The sequence below is a fragment of the Sminthopsis crassicaudata genome, chromosome 4 (assembly GCF_048593235.1).
Source record: "Sminthopsis crassicaudata isolate SCR6 chromosome 4, ASM4859323v1, whole genome shotgun sequence".
Classification (NCBI taxonomy): domain Eukaryota; kingdom Metazoa; phylum Chordata; class Mammalia; order Dasyuromorphia; family Dasyuridae; genus Sminthopsis; species Sminthopsis crassicaudata.
In genome coordinates this window covers 375,050,725-375,067,123 of record NC_133620.1, presented here as the reverse complement: position 1 = coordinate 375,067,123, position 16,399 = coordinate 375,050,725, and the positions used below count along the sequence as shown (strand labels likewise).

The window sequence follows — 16,399 nt, the reverse complement described above, 5'->3', positions numbered from 1 at the left end:
TCACAATTTACCCAACCATTTCCAATTGAAGGGCATCCATTCATTTTCCAGTTTCTAGCCACAAACTCAGGCTGCCACAAACATTTTGGCACATACAGGTCCCTTTCCTTTCTTTAGTATTTCCTTGGGATATAAGCCCAGGAGTAGCACTGCTGGATCAAAGAGTATGCACAGTTTGATAATTTTTAAGGCATAATTCTAGATTACTCTCCAGAATGGTTGGATTCGTTCACAACTTCACCAATAATGCATCAATGTCCCAATTTTCCCCCTCCCCTCAACATTTATCATTATTTGTTCCTGTCATCTTAGCCAATATGACAGGTGTGTAGTGGTATCTCAGAAATGTCTTAATTTACATTTCTCTGATCAATAGTAATTTGGAACACTCTTTCATATGAGTGGAAATAGTTTCAATTTTATCATCTGAAAATTGTCTGTTCATATCCTTTGACCATTTATCAATTGGAGAATGGCTTGATTTCTTATAAATTAGAGTCAATTCTCTATAAATTTTGGAAATGAGGCCTTTATCAGAACCTTTAACTGTAAAAATGTTTTCCCAGTTTGTTGCTTTCCTTCTAATCTTGGTTGCATTAGTTTTGTTTGTACAGAAGGATTTTTAATTTGATGTAATCAAAATTTTCTATTTTATGATCAGTAATAATCTCTAGTTCTTCTTTGGTCACAAATTTGTTCCATCTCCACAGGTCTGAGAGGTAATCCTATGTTCTTTTAATTTATTTATGATCTCGTTTTTTTATGCTTAATTATGGACCTATTTTGATCTTATCTTGGAATGTGGTGTTAAGTGTGGGTCCATGCCTAATTTCTGCCATACTAATTTCCAGTTTTCCCAGCAGTTCTTGTCAAATAATGAATTCTTAACCCAAAGTTGGGATCTTTGGGTTTGTCAAACACTAGATTGCTATAGTTATTGACTATTTTGTCTTGTGAACCTAACCTATTCCACTGATCAACTAATCTATTTCTTAGCTAATACCAAATGATTTTGGTGACTGCTGCTTTATAATATAGTTCTAGATCATATACAGCTAGGTCACCTTCATTTGATTTTTTTTTCATTAATTCCCTTGAAATTCTCAACCTTTTGTTCTTCCATATGAATTTTGTTGTCATTTTTTCTAGGCCATTGAAATAGTTTCTTGGGAGTTTGGTTGGTATAGCACTAAATAAATAGATTAGTTTGGGGAGTATTGTCATCTTTATTATATTCTCCCTCTCCCCCACATGGCAGGCATTCCCCTACATATTAAATATGTTATAGTATATCCTAGGTACAATATATATATATATATATATGTATATATATATATATATATATATATATATATACATATATATATATATATACACATATATGTGCAGAACCGAATTTTGTTGTTGTTGTTGTTGTTGTTGCTGCAAAGGAAGAATTGGATTTGGAAGGTAAAAATAACCTGGGGAGAAAAACAAAAAATGCTAACAGTTTATACTCATTTCCCAGTGTTTCTTCTCTGGGTGTAGCTGATTCTGTCCATCATTGATCAATTGGAACTCAATTAGATCTTCTCATGGCCGAAGATATCCACTTCCATTAGAATATATCCTCATATAGTATTGTTGTTGAAGTGTACAATGATCTTCTAGTTCTGCTCATTTCACTCAGCATCAGTTGATGTAAGTCTCTCGAAGCCTCTCTGTATTCATCCTGTTGGTCGTTTCTTACAGAACTATAATATTCCATAACATTCATATACCATAATTTACCTAACCATTCTCCAGTTGATGAGCATCCATTCATTTTCCAGTTTCTAACCACTACAAAAAGGACTGCCACAAACATTTTGGCACATACAGGTCCCTTTCCCTTCTTTAGTATTTCCTTGGGATATAAGCCCAGTAGTAGCACTGCTGGAGCAAAGGGTATGCACAGTTTGATAACTTTTGGGGCATAATTCCAGATTGCTCTCCAGAATGGTTGGATTCTTTTACAACTCCAGCAACAATGCATCAGTGTCCCAGTTTTCCCACATCCCCTCCAACATTCATCATTATTTTTTCCTGTCATCTTAGCCAATCTGACAGGTATGTAGTGGTATCTCAAAGTTGTCTTAATTTGCATTTCTCTGATCAATAGTGATTTGGAACACTCTTTCATATGAGTGGAAATAGTTTCAATTTCATCATCTGAAAATTGTCTGTTTATATCCTTTGACTATTTATCAGTTGGAGAATGGCTTGATTTCTTATAAATTAGAGTCAATTCTCTGTATATTTTGGAGATGAGGCCTTTATCAGAAACTTAAACTGTAAAAATGTTTTCTGCAAGCTATATTTTTGAAGGTATTCTTCCATTTCATTTAAGTTTTCGAATTTATTGGCATAAAGTTGGGCAAAGTACCGCCTAAGTATTGCTATATTTTCCTCTTCATTAGTGGTAAGTTCTCCCTTTTCATTTTTAAGACTAACAATTTGATTTTCTTCTTTCCTTTTTTCAATCAGATTTACTAAGGGTTTGTCTATTTTGTTGTTTTTTTTTTTTCATAAAACCAACTCTTAGTTTTATTAATTCAATAGTTTTTTTTTACTTTCAATTTTATTAATCTCTCCTTTTATTTTTAAAATTTCAAATTTAGTGTTTGACTAAGGGTTTTTAATTTGTTCGTTTTCTAGTATTTTTAGTTGCAAGCCCGATTCATTGATCTTTTCTTTCTCTATTTTATGCAAGTAGTCCTCTAGAAATAAGAAATTTCCCCTTATTACCACTTTGGTTGCGTCCCACACATTTTTGGTATCATGTCTTATTATTATCATAATCTTGGGTGAAGTTATTAATTATGTCAATGATTTGCTGTTTCATCCAATCATTCTTTAGTATGAGATTATTTAGTTTCCAAGTATTTTTTGGTATTTTCCCCTGGCTTTTTATTGAATGTAATTTTCATTGCATCATGGTCTGAAAAGGATGCATTTACGATTTCTGCCTTACTACATTTGATTTGAGGTTTTTATGTCCTAATATATGGTCAGTTTTTGCATAGGTTCCATGAACTGCTGAGAAGAAAGTGCACCCCTTTCTGTCTCCAGTTAGTTTTCTCCATAGATGTATTATATCTAACTTTTCTAGTATTCTATTTACCTCTTTAACTTCTTTGTTATTTCTTTTGTGATTTGATTTATCTAATTCTGAAAGTGCAAGGTTGATATCCCCCACTATTATAGCTTTGCTATGTATTTCTTCTTGCAACTCGCTTAACTTCTCTTTTAAGAATTTAGATGCTACACCACTTGGTGCATATATGTTTAATATTGATATTGTTTCATTATCTATGATACCCTCTAACAAGATATAGTGCCCTTTCTTATCTCTTTTAATTGGATCAATTTTTGCTTTTGCTTGATATGAGATGAGGATGGCTACCTCTGCTCTTTATTTCACCTGAAGCATAGTAGATTGTTCTTCAACCTTTTACCTTTATTCTTTATGTATCGCCCTGCTTCAGGTGTGTTTCCTGTAAACAACATATTGTAGGATTCTGGCTTTTAATCCAATGTGCTAACCACTTCCTCTTTATAGAGGAGTTTACCCCATTCACATTTATGGTTAAAATTACTAATTCTGTATTACTTGCCATTTTGTTAACCCCTGCTTGTGCTTTTCTCCTTTCCTTCCCCCTTGCCCTCCTCCCCAGTATTAAACTTGTGAGCAACACTTGCTTCTCACAGCCCTCCCTTTTTAGTGCCCCTCCCTCCAGCTTAGAGTTCCTCCCCCTATCTTACCCTTTTTCCTCACAATTTCTGTATTCCCTTCTGCTTAGCTTACTCCTTCTCTTTTCACTTTTCCCCTCCCACTTTTCAATGAGATGGAAGAAGTTTCACCATAAATCAAATATGTCTAATATCTTTCTCTTTAAGCCAATTCTGATGAGAGTATGATGCACACTATGTTCATCATCCTCCATTATTTCCCTCAGATATAATAGGTTTCCTTTGCCTCTTTGTGGAATGTAGTACCCCCCCAATTTTTTCTGGTACAATTTCCTTTCCACCTCTAGTTTCTAGAACAAATTATACATGTGTTCTTTATTTATCTTTATAGCAAAAATATAGTTCCCAAGATTTATTTTTACCTTTTTAGGGATCTCTTAAGTTCTATATTTAGAGATCCAACTTTTTATTTAGTTCCTATTTTTTCATCAGAAATACATGAAATTCACTTATTTCATTGAATGTCCATCTTCTTCCTTGGAAAAAAAATGCTCATTTTGGCTGGATAAGTTATTTTTGGCTGCATACCAAGTTCTTTAGCTTTTTGGAATATCAGATTTCAGGCCCTGTGATCTTTTAATGTCGATGTGGCTAGGTCCTAGGTAATCCTTATTGTGGCTCCTCTATATTTGAATTGATTTTTTTCTAGCAGCTTATAATATTTTTTTCTTTGGTTTGATAGTTCTGGAATTTATCTACTATATTTCTTGGAGTTTTGGTTTTAGGGTCCCTTTCAGTAAGTGATCAATGAATTCTTTCAATGTCTATTTTGGCTTCTGTTTCTATAACTTCTGGGCAGTTCTCTTTGATAAGTTCCTGGAAAATAATGTCCAGGCTCTTTTTTTCATCATATTTTTCAGTGAGTCCAATAATTCTCAGATTATCTCTTCTAGATCTATTTTCCAGGTCTGTTATTTTCCCAAGAAGATATTTGACATTTTTCCCATTGTTTCATTTTTTTGGTTTTGCTTGACTGATTCTTGATGTCGCCTCGAGTCATTCATTTACATTTGTTCAATTCTGATTTTCAATGAATTATTTTCTTCACTCACTTTTTTTATAACTTTTTTCTAATTGTCCAATTGAGTTTTTAAGTGAGTTGTTTTCTTCTGTGGAATTTTTTTTCCATTTCACCAATTTATTATTAAAAGAGATATTTTCTTTTTCCAATTCACTAATTCTGTTTTTCAAGGATTTGATTTCTTTATCCACTCTATCTTTAAATGAGTGGGATGACTTATGCAGATTCTCTTGCCAAGCTTCCTTTTCCTTTTCCCATTTTTCTTCTAGCTCTCTTGTGAGAGCCTTTTTAATTTCTTCTATGAGAGTCTTGTGTGTTGAGGATCAGATCATATCCCCTTTTGGGGATTCATCTGGCGAGAGTCTGCTTTTAGTCTCCTCAGGGTTTAAAATCTGCTCCCTATCCATATGGAAGCTATCAATAGTTAGAGTCCGTTTTAATTTTTTGCTCATTTTATCAGAGAACAATCAAAGAAGACAAACTAGCTAAAAAAAAATGTTCTGCTTTTTTTTTTTTTTGGGGGGGGGAGGAGGTTGGATGATGTTACTGGGTTTCCTCTACAGACTGTGGGGGGAAGCAGCGAGACACTAGCAGGACAGCAATGGATGTTCTGCATCTGTGCTCTGAGACTCTGAGAGCATGCTGAGACACTCCAGGTGAGTGTGGCCAGATCCCAAAAGACCCTAGCTTTTCAGGTTTATAGTCTTTACCTCCTGTGTTTACAGCTTCTCTGCTGGTCTACTGGCTTGCTGCCAGGTAAGACTATCCACACTATGGTAAAGTTCTTTCTGCAGAAACAGCTGAGATCACACCCCACCCCCCTCCAGTCTGCTCAGTGTGAGCTGCCTGCCATACTCTCACTGCTTATCCTCAGCCTGCTCCCAATCTGACCGTCCCCGCTCTTGAGCAAAAACAGACTTTTTCTGGCAAATTTCAAGGATGTCTTCTGTTGGTAATTATTGTGTTTTTGTTTTTTTGGTTTTTTTCCAGTCAAGCACTAGTTCCCAGGCTTGTCATGAAATAAATTCTGAGAACAAAGACAGAGATTAAGTAGATGTGTGTGTCCTCTCTGCATCTTGGCTGGAAGTCCATAACTTCCTTTTTTAAAAATAAATTATTAATACCTTTTGGTTTTGCATCACTTAAATTCTTCCTAGTATTATCTCTCCTCCTAGAAAACATTCCATGTAATATTTTTTTTCTTTCAGGTAACAAATATAATATAAGGGGCAAATTCAAAATAAAACTAAAAATTTCCTCAATATATATCTATATAGACTAGAAAATTATATTGCCACATTAACCATGTCTGAAAATATGTTTTCTTTCTGCATCTTAAATTCATCACATCCATCAGAATTTAAATAGCTTGTTTCACCTTTATTATTTTGGACTTGTGGTTTATCACTGAATTGCTCAGATTTCTAATGTCTTTCAAAGTTGTTTTTCTTTTTATTTTGTTATTTAATTTTATTTATTCTTCTTGTTATATTTTAAGTTCCAAATTGTATCCCTCTCTCCTTTCCCAACCCACACTAGAGAAGGCCATAGATATATATAAAATTATACTATGCATATTTGTACTTATCAGTTCTTTTCTCTGGAGGTAGATAGCATCTTCCTTCAAAGGTCCTTTGTAATTGATTTGAGTATTTATAATACTCAAAAATAACTTAATCATTCAGTTATTTTTTAATAATATTGCTGTTATTTAATTTTGCTGTCTATTCTCTTTAACTTAAGTGGGAATATTTATATCTAACTAGTAGGAACTTGAGTAGAACGATATTGTTATTATTGAATGTTATCTTGGTTCTGCTCCTTTCCCTCATAATTTTTTCAGGCAAGTCTTTCCATGTTTCCTAAAATCAACTCATCGTTTCTTATATCACAGTAACATTTCATCACAATCATATATCACAACTTGTTTAGCTATTCCCCTATTGATGGGCATCCTTCAATTTCCAGTTCTTTGCTACCACAAAGAGAGCTGCTATAAATATTTTAGAATATTCTTGACTTTGTTTTTCTAATTGATTTTGTTATTATGTTTTCTCACCCAATAATTTTTTTTTATATTTTAATTGAGATGGCATTGAAAAAAGTAGATTATAGAGATTGTCATTTTTATGATATTGGCTATACCAACCCCTGAACAATTAATGCTTCTCTGATTATTTAAATCTGACTGTTTATATAAAGTGTTTTATAATAATGTTCATGTAATTCCTGGGTTTGTCTTGGCAGTTATACTACCAGGTATTTTAAGATGTCGCTGGTTATTTTAAATGAGGTATCTCTTACTATCTCTTTTTGCAGGGGTTTATGTGTGATTAAGGTATTTTCTTCTATGTTATTATCATTGTATAAATTGTTCTCCTAATTCTTTTCACTTGGTTCTGTTTCAGTTTATAGAATTTCTCTTGAAATTGTAAACTTCATCATTACTTATGGCACAATAATATTCCATTGCATTTCTACATCACAATTTGTTTAACCATTCCTCAGTAGGTGTATGTGCCCTTAATTTCAATTTTTGGTTCCTATTAAAGAGCTTCTATGAATATCATTTTTATCATTTTTTACTATTTTCCTTTTTCATTAATTTCCAGATCCAGAGTTCGGTCAAGAGGAATGTATAATTTCATTACTTTCTGGAAACAGTTCCAAATTGCTTTCCAGAATAGCTGAACTAATTCATACCTCCACCAACAGTGTACTTGTGTGTTGGTTTTCTCATAGCTCCCCCAACATTGTCGTTTTTTCTTTTATGTCTTCTTTGTCAGGCTAGTAGGTGTGAGAAAAAATTTATTGCTTTGACTTGCATGATTCTAATTATTAGTGATTTAAATATTTTTATATGATTATTGAGAGGTTGGATTTCTTCTTTGGAAAACCTCTTGTCATATCCTTTTACCACTGATATATTGGGAGTAACTTGAGTCGTATAAATTTGAATTAATTCCTAGAAAATAAGACCTATGACAGAGAAACTTGTTGCAAAGATTTTTCTTTGTTAGCTTTTTTCCTCCTAATTTTTCTATTAGATTTTTTTGTACAGTAATGTTTTCCCTTAAGTTAATCAAAACTGACCAATTTATCTTAATCTGTCACTCATTTAATCACTTATTACTCTTCATGAACTTTAATTTCTTTTCTTATTGTTTTTAAGACATGACCTTTTATATATAGACCATATATCCATTTAATAGTCTTTTCATGTTGTAGATTGTTAAGTTTATTTCTAAACATCAGATTTTTGCAAAACGGCTATCTAGTTTTCCAGCAGTTTTTGTCAGTAAGTACCTGAGTGTTGGGCTTTATTACATCAGTATCTACTGTGTTTGTTTGCTTCTGTGTATCCCACTGTTCTCTAACTCATCTCTCTCTCTCTCTCTCTCTCTCTCTCTCTCTCTCTCTCTCTCTCTCTCTCTCTCTCTCTCTCTCTTTCTCTCTCTCTCTCTCTCTCTCTCTCACACACACACACACACACACACACACACACACACACACACACACACATACACACACTCAAATGTTTTTAATGATTACATCTAAATAAAATTTGAAAAGATTTGCAGAAGGAATGATATTCACCAAAGGAGTTACAATAGAATTGCTATCTAATTTAAATTCTAGTTCTTTGACTCCCCAACTATATTTCACAGACTATCAATGTTCTAGTTAAATAATACAAACCTATTTTATCTTAATCATGTTTCATTTTATTGTGCTTCACAGATATTGCAGTTTAGAGCTTATTTTTTAAAACAAATCAAAAGTTTATGACAATCTTAGGTCAAACAAATCTACTAGCACAACTTTTTCCAATAGCATATGTCACACCATGTCTCTGTGACATATTTTGGTAATTCTCACAAAATTTCAAATTTTTCCATTATCCATTATAATAATCTGTGATTAGAGATCTTTGTATGTAACTACTGTAATTGTTTTGGGGAACCACAAACTGCACCCATATAAGTTGGTGTACTTAATTCATAAATGTGTGTATTTTGACTGTTCCACCAACCCTAAAATCTTTACCTTTCCTCAGGTCCCCCTATTCCCTGAAACAAAAAACAAAAACAAACCAAAAGAAAAATTATATATATATATATATATATATATATAGAGAGAGAGAGAGAGAGAGAGAGAGAGAGAGAGAGAGAGAGAGATATATATATATAGAGATAAGAGAGAGAGAGAGAGAAAACATTATGTAGACTAAATTTAAAAAGCAGTGATAGAGTTCGAGAGGATTAGCTCCAATTTTGAAAGAAGTTCTATTTGGGTAAAATGATATCATTCATCATCACATACTATAAAGAAATCTTTCATGAAAGAATCTATAAATGTGGCAAACTTCATTATTGTCTTATTTTAAGAAATTGCCATAGTACCCCAATCTGCAGCACCACTTTTATCAATCAACATTGAGACAAAAAGACTATACTCACTGGAGACTTTGAAGATAATTAGCATTTTTAGCAATAAAGTATTTCTTAATTAGAAAACATACATCAGTTCTTTAAACATAATACTATTGCACACTTAATAAATTACAGAATAGCATAAATATAATTTTATATGCACTAAAAAAATTTAAAAATTATGACTTACTTTGTTGCAATATTCACTTTCTTGAGGTGATCTATTACAAAAGCTACAATATCTCCAAGGTATGTATGCCTGTACTTAGGTGGAAATACTATTTTTATTCCTACCAAGTATTCATCTAGCATTCACTTAGAGATCTCTAATTCAAAGAAACTCATGACTCTTGAATTCCTCTTGAATAGTTCTAATTGTCAGCAAGTTTTCCTTGAATTGAGTTAAAATCTGTCTCTCACAATTTCTTCCACTTAGCCAACCTTCCAGTTTTAAAACAGCAATCATGTCCCTCCCTAACATGCAAAAATCTTCTCTGCACTAAAATACATGTCTTTTCTCTGGAACTCTCTTCTGATATTTCTCTTTGGGGATTCAAGCTCTTCACAAGTAAGAACCCTGTTTTCTTCATGCATATTTTTGTATGTCTATTGTAGTTACAGAAACATAAAACATGTAAAGAACATAAGAATTAAGTTCCAGTTAACATTTCCTTCCACTGCATTTGAGGAGTTCACAGAGAATGAAGTTCACAAGTCATATTTGAAGTCAAGGGTATTGAAGATACGAATATCTTAGAGAGCTCATACATTTAAAATATCAGCTTGAAGAAAAAAGCCATTAAAAAGGCAAAATATTCCAGACTATTATGACACCTGGATCAAACAGCTGAGTTTCTCTGGCTCCAATGGGAGAAAGATAGTGGGAGGAGAATGTCACAGAATGTCTTCATATGACCTGTAGGGAAAGCAGAAGTAAGGAGTCCTCTGAGTTAAGGTAAACATTTTCTTTTTGGCTTTAACTAAAAATTGTATTGGGAGAAAAGATGAAGGAGGAAAGAGATTGGGAAAAAGAAGAAGAAACAAAAGTAGAAGTAATGAGATAAGTGGAAATAAATGGACTCACCTATGTCGATTACTCCACCGAATGATTCCAAATACTAACAAAAGCACCACTACAATTCCAGTTATGATTCCCAGAACCAAGGGCCAGGAAGAGCTTTTGGCTAGACATAGAAAATATTAACATATAAGGATCCTAAAACAGCATCTTTCATCTCCCATCCTCCTGCATCTGGGATTCCCCATCCCCTTCCATCCTAAGTATGTGACCCCCATCCCTTTCCTTCTTGGGCCCAAAGTTCCTTCCTTCAGATTCCTCCAAATTCCAAGTTTCCATATTTTCCTCCCTCCAGAGTGCAGGATTCTCCATCTTCTTCCCTTTCCAGGATTGTGACCATCCCTTTTATTCCCTTTTTCTACATTCCAGCACAACTTTCTTCCCATTCCTTATTTCTTACCCCAGTATTGGATAAGGTCTTGGCCACCAAGACTACTGTGTTCCACCCTACAAGCAAGATTGCGTGTGTTTCCAGCTTTCACAGTGAGAATAACTTGAATCCACCATGTTCCATCTGAATTTGGCAGGAGATCACTTGTCTGAGCTCCTGGTTGTTCCTGTCCATTCTTTATCCATGTTACTCTCACTGACTTTGGGTAGAATCCTGAGACGTGACAAAGTAGCTTCAACTGCCCTGGAGTAGAGGTGGGACTACTTGACAACCAGACTTCGGGCCTAACTATAGGGTAATAAAAAATGAGATTCATTTATAATGAAATAAAATCACAAGATGGTAGCATTTAGAGCTAGAACTAATCTTGGGTATTATCTGATTTAGTCTCACAATTTTCATTAGACTCAGAAACTGAGGGCCAGAGAGACCTTTGGGATTTGTCAAGATCACAATAGGAATTAAGAAACAGAGAGACAAAATGTGAATTAGAATCCTTAAATTTCAAGGTCTTTCCACCATGCCAAGGTACAAAATTCCACAATAGTATTCCCCTCCAAACATCTTTCTTCAATGACCCAGATCACTCATCCTTTACTATCTTTATCTACTTTATCTTATCTTCTATTGCTTAAAAGATTGTGGATATTTGAGAAAACTGGACAGCAAGACAGCAGAAATCAGGTTTATATCACATCTTATGCCACATAACTCAATAAACTAAAAATGCATCTGATTTGAATATTTTGTAAGATGATTTTAACATATTTTGATTTTTATATTTCCTATAATTCTCCTTGTATCCCTCCCTCTACATTGTCCCAAAAGCCATTCCTTGTATTCAAAAGAGGATTAAGAGGAAAAAAAATCAGCAAAATTAATCAAGACTTTTTTAATGGATTTCATAACATTCGTTTTGATTTTTTTTTATTGTTGGGGTTTTTTTTTTCACTTTCACAGTATTATCATTATTTATGTTGGCTTCCTGACTGCTTATTTTACTCTGCATAAGTTCATATAAAATTGTCAATGCTTCTCTATAGATGAATCATGTTTGTTGTTTCTTAATGTGCAGAAATTCCTATTATATATTTGTATAACTGTTTGTTTGGATGTACCCTGAATGATGGATAGCTACTTTGTTTCCAATTTTTTGCTGCTCCCAAAAATATTGTTATAAAATATTTTGATGTATATGGAAACATTCTTTGTATCACTGACCTCCTTAAGATAGCAGTGTCATTTATTTTACTTACATAATTCCAAATCGCTTTTCAGAATGCTACATAAACAATGTATTAGTATCTTTCTACAAACCTTCCATAATTTACTTTTTTCATCATCTGTTTTTTTTTTGTCATTTGTTTACTAGGTGTAAGGTAAAACCTCTTCATTTGCATTTATTATTAATAATGTGGGGAAATATTCAATATATTCATTAATAGTTTGAAATTCTTTTGAAAACTATTAATATCCTTTCATCACTTTTGTCTCAGGGAATTGCATTTGCTCTTACACATTTCTGCGTATTTTGACTATCAAATCCTTATTAGAAATATAGAACATACAAGCAAAAATTTTTCTCAGTCAATTTGTTCCTTTTTTATCCTACATGTATTAATTTTATTTGTGCAAAATCTTTTCAATTTTGAATTTTAAGTAATCAAATGAAAAATTAAGATCATATGCATTTCACATTTCTATGAGTATTGATTTACCCTGTAAATCTAAGAATTCACCAAAGAAACTAATTGAAATGATTAATACCTTCAACAAAGTTGGAAGCTACAAAATAAATTTACATAGGATTTCTATGTTATAAAAAGATAAAGGACGTCATAATATGTTGAGAAGTTTCATTCAAAATAACTACAGGTTACATAAAACATTTAGAAATCAGTCTATGAAAGCACATTTAATACATGTATTGATTCAGTTACAAAATGCAAAGAAATTCTTGTAATAGCTGACAGAATATTCAATGCAGGGAGGAGGAGATTGGTTCTTAGGACTGACCTTGTCGTTCAATGTCTTTCTGTCCCATGTCTAGAAGACCACGAACGAACTTGGGAAGAGTGTGATTGAGTAAACTCTGTAACGTGTCCCTGGTGCCCTGGTCCTGGTTAAGAATGCTGGAGATATTCCAGGATACACTTTCAGCTCCTGGAGCAGGCTTCCATGAATCTCCTTGGAAGTTCATGAAGTCTTTTCCCTGAAATGCCATCTGAAAAAAGCTTACAGGGGATCCTTCAGAGTAGCTTGTTCTCACTTGGAGCACCACGGGATCTAAGGGTGAAAAAGTGAAGGTAGGGAAAAAAAAGAGGAAAAAACTTAGTAGGGAGATCTGGAAGAGTTTAGATGTAGAGTAAGAAGGGGATGCTGGTGATGAGTGTGGGAAATAATTATAAGTCCTCATCTTCGCTCACAGGAAATTAATGAGGAGGAGATCCTAAAAATCATATTCAAGTCCCTCCAATGAGGAAATAAGGATATATGGAAATGATTACTTGTTCCATATAATAGAGTATTCATGAGCTCACAGATCTAAAAGTAGAAAAAAACTTGTCAACTCCCCTTATTTTACAGATGAGAAAAATAAGTCCCAGAAAGGTTAAATCATTTGTCCACAATCATACATGTAATAACCACCTAGAGTAGGATTTAAACCTAATTTCCAATTGCTATATCCTATCCTTCTTAAGAGGACCTTCAGAAAGCAGATCTGACTTAAAAAGCAGTAAGTCCCTTCTTCTCTGCAAGTAAGACTGGAAAGGTGGATAAAAGAGAGTATGGAGAATGGTGGTCTCAGCCACCAAGGGAGTAAAGATTAGGTGAAAGAAGACTGTCTCCAAGGTCAGAAGGGTAGATGAAAATGAACAATGGAGGAACCTGGGAGTTTTTAGGCTTAAGGCAGAGAATCAGAGGTCTTAGTTGGAGTGGGAATAAGGATTCAGAGATGAGATAAAGGTCAGGGGAGAACTCAATTAGAATAAACTGAGTTGTAGGGCTCACAATGCCTATCCTAATTCTTTTCTCCCTGCCCAACAAATATCTGAGATAAAAATCATCGACTATGGAATTCTAGACCCCCAAGACTCACAATCCAATCTGAAGACCTTAATAAAGTCTTGCACATCCCGTGTAAAACTGATCAGAAAGACCTCTATGATACGCTGCAGCTCTTTCCATTGCTCTGCACTGAAGTGACCCCGGGACCAGGGCCACAGGAAGTGAATGGTGCTAGTCTGGAGGTCCCATCTGTGGGTCTCCAGATCCCCCAGCCAGCCTGAGCCCAGGTTCTGAACCCAGCTGTCATTGAGGAAAGAGGAGATAAGCCGGCATTGGAAGGTGAGTGGCTCCCGGGAAGCTGCGGAGAAAGAAGGTGAGAGAAAGGTAGTAAATGGAGAAGAAAGGAAAGAAACAGAAGGAGAGGGGGGAGGGGAGGGGAACATCACAGTGACTATCTGTCCCCCTCCCTACTTGCCCTCCAAAGGGGAAACTAAGTGTTAGAGAAAGTGATCAGCCCTGAAGTTTCCCACATAGCTCTGCCTCGGATCATGAGGAACCCCTCTCTGTCCTACGTGGCCCCCTCATTGCCCTCGATGATATATTTCTTACCCGTTTCTCCTCCCCATCCCTCAGAGAGCCCTGAGAACAGCAGCAGGAAGGCTAGAGACAGCATGAGACCCGGCAAACGTTCACGGCGGCTCTTCTCTGCTGGCAGCCTCTGTTTTAGCCACATCCTCCTCGCTATCTGGGCCGGAAACCCCGCTCTTAATTCTGCAACCTCTGAACAGTTTAGCTGACACCAGTCCTGGAATTGTTTTCTTTGTCCCAGAGGAAGTTGGGGGTGGAGGAGAGAGCGGAGAGAAGAGAAGGAAGTTTCTTTTACTTTTTTTTTTTTTTTTAAGTAATTTAATATTGGGGGAGGGGAGGAGAGATATCAATAAAACATCTATAAGAAAATAAAATGAAAATAAGTCAGCTCGCTCTCACTCCCAACTACATGTCCCATTTCCCTGGTATGAGAAATTCCCCGTCTCCAGATAGCGCTCTGTCCTCTATTTACTTTCCTTCAACATTTATCTCCTCTAAAATTCTCATTTTTCTACCGAAAATGATTTCTCTGGAGTAACTCACTTAATCATTTATTAGAAACATGGTGATGAAGTGAAAAGAATCCCAGGCTTGTAGCATTGTCAGAGGAGACATGATGATATGTGAATGGGACTGATTGAAGTATTTCTCAATATTGTCACATGATCCCTGTTTCCAGAACTGGGACCTTGAGGGGGTCATTGATCTCTGGAGGAATGAACTTTGAACTTGGAGATACAGGAAGTTGCAGGAAGTGACATAACCTGTGGGAAGCAGCCAGCGTTGGTGACCATTGGTCAAGGATGGTTACTGTCCTTTTAGGTCTAATCAATGAGAAGGCTCCAGTCTTTTGTTTTTAAATCCTGGACAAGCTGGAAGCTGCCCAGGTTCCAGGAGCACATGGTGGGAGCTGGGATGGCTCCCAGGTGTCCGGGCCTCTCCCTGCAGGGATTAAATAAATGCTTTCTCTTTGTATCTGATGATATCTCTGATTAGTTAATTGGGAAGGGGGTCTTACACCGGACCTCTCCCACACATATGTATGTAAGAGAGATTTTGTTGTGTGTGCTTCATTCTCAAAGGATGGCAACAAATTGTATGACAAAGTGAGGAAAATTAGGAGCTGAGAATGTCACAGGAGTTGAATCTGAGTGGGGGGATGGTGGTATCCTCAGTAGTACAATGCAGGTTCCATAGGTAAGAATTACCTGGACACCAGAATGGCTTTCTCAAAGGAAAAGGCTTTATTGTTGTATAAAGCAGCACGGGATCAAGCAGCATCAGGGGACTGGTTTGTCTAGGAGGATACTCCAGGATGAATATGTTATAGGGAAAGGTAGAGGTTGGAGAAAATATGTTTACTCCTTGCTCACTGGTTAGACCTTCTCCAAGGAGATGTTTATTTCTTAACCATTAGTCAAATTTTGAGAAGATCTAGGAATAAAATCACATAGTGGGACCCAAGCTCTTTGTACCTGCCTGTGTAGTTCACCATGACATGTCTACCACAACCCAAACTCCCTGCATCTGCCCTGGTGGGCAACAACAAGTTGTTTTTCTTTCCCTGCTCAAACTCACTCCAGTAGTAATGTGGAATACGAGAAAAATTGAACTTGGAGATAAGGAATTGTTTTGAACAGGTTCAGATTAAGCTGAATTTCCTCTACCATTTCCAATAGGCAACTGGAAATGCAAGAGGGGAGGTCAAAAGAAAGATTTGTTCTCAGGTGTTTTTGACTTATAGTGATCTCATCTGAGGTTTTCTTGGTAAAAGTACTGGAGTGGTCTGCCATTTCCCTCTGGCATTATGGAAATTTACCCAATGTGTGTATATGCACATGTGCTATGGGGAGTATTATTCCACCCTGCAAGAAAGGTATAGATATAAGGGAATCTGTGAGTGTATACTGATAAAGGATTCTTCCTAAAAAAGCATGCTCTGTGGTTTTGTACTAAATTTGAGCTTTAGACTATAAAAACTTTATCTTTTGGAAATATAAGCATTTGTCAGATTCTCCCAAAGCTGTTGCCTTTGTGGAGGGAGGGGGAGGTGCTAGGGAGAGACTGCCTAGCAAGATCAGGACCTCCCTACACACCTCTCTTCTGTC

General features: G+C 35.4%; 1 protein-coding gene across 1 annotated transcript; it reads right to left on the bottom strand.

Annotated features, from left to right (window-relative positions):
• Positions 1 to 9,259: 9,259 nt before the first annotated feature.
• On the bottom strand, positions 9,260 to 14,539 carry LOC141539443 (antigen-presenting glycoprotein CD1d-like). Its single transcript, XM_074262249.1, has 6 exons — positions 14,313 to 14,539; positions 13,795 to 14,061; positions 12,711 to 12,980; positions 10,704 to 10,982; positions 10,310 to 10,409; positions 9,260 to 10,141 (listed from the first exon to the last, which is right to left on the bottom strand). Exons 1-6 carry the CDS (start codon positions 14,434 to 14,436, stop codon positions 10,120 to 10,122), a joined length of 1,062 nt encoding a protein of 353 aa, XP_074118350.1. The 5' UTR covers positions 14,437 to 14,539; the 3' UTR covers positions 9,260 to 10,119.
• Positions 14,540 to 16,399: the final 1,860 nt, after the last annotated feature.

Excerpts from the sequence above, each read along its gene's own strand:
- LOC141539443 (XM_074262249.1), bottom strand. The coding sequence starts at position 14,436 with ATGTGGCTAAAACAGAGGCTGCCAGCAGAGAAGAGCCGCCGTGAACGT. Across the intron at positions 14,062-14,312 it reads GGGATGGGGAGGAGAAACGG|CTTCCCGGGAGCCACTCACC; the intron begins GTAAGAAATATA and ends CTTTCTCCGCAG. Across the intron at positions 10,410-10,703 it reads AGACCTTATCCAATACTGGG|CCAAAAGCTCTTCCTGGCCC; the intron begins GTAAGAAATAAG and ends TTCTATGTCTAG.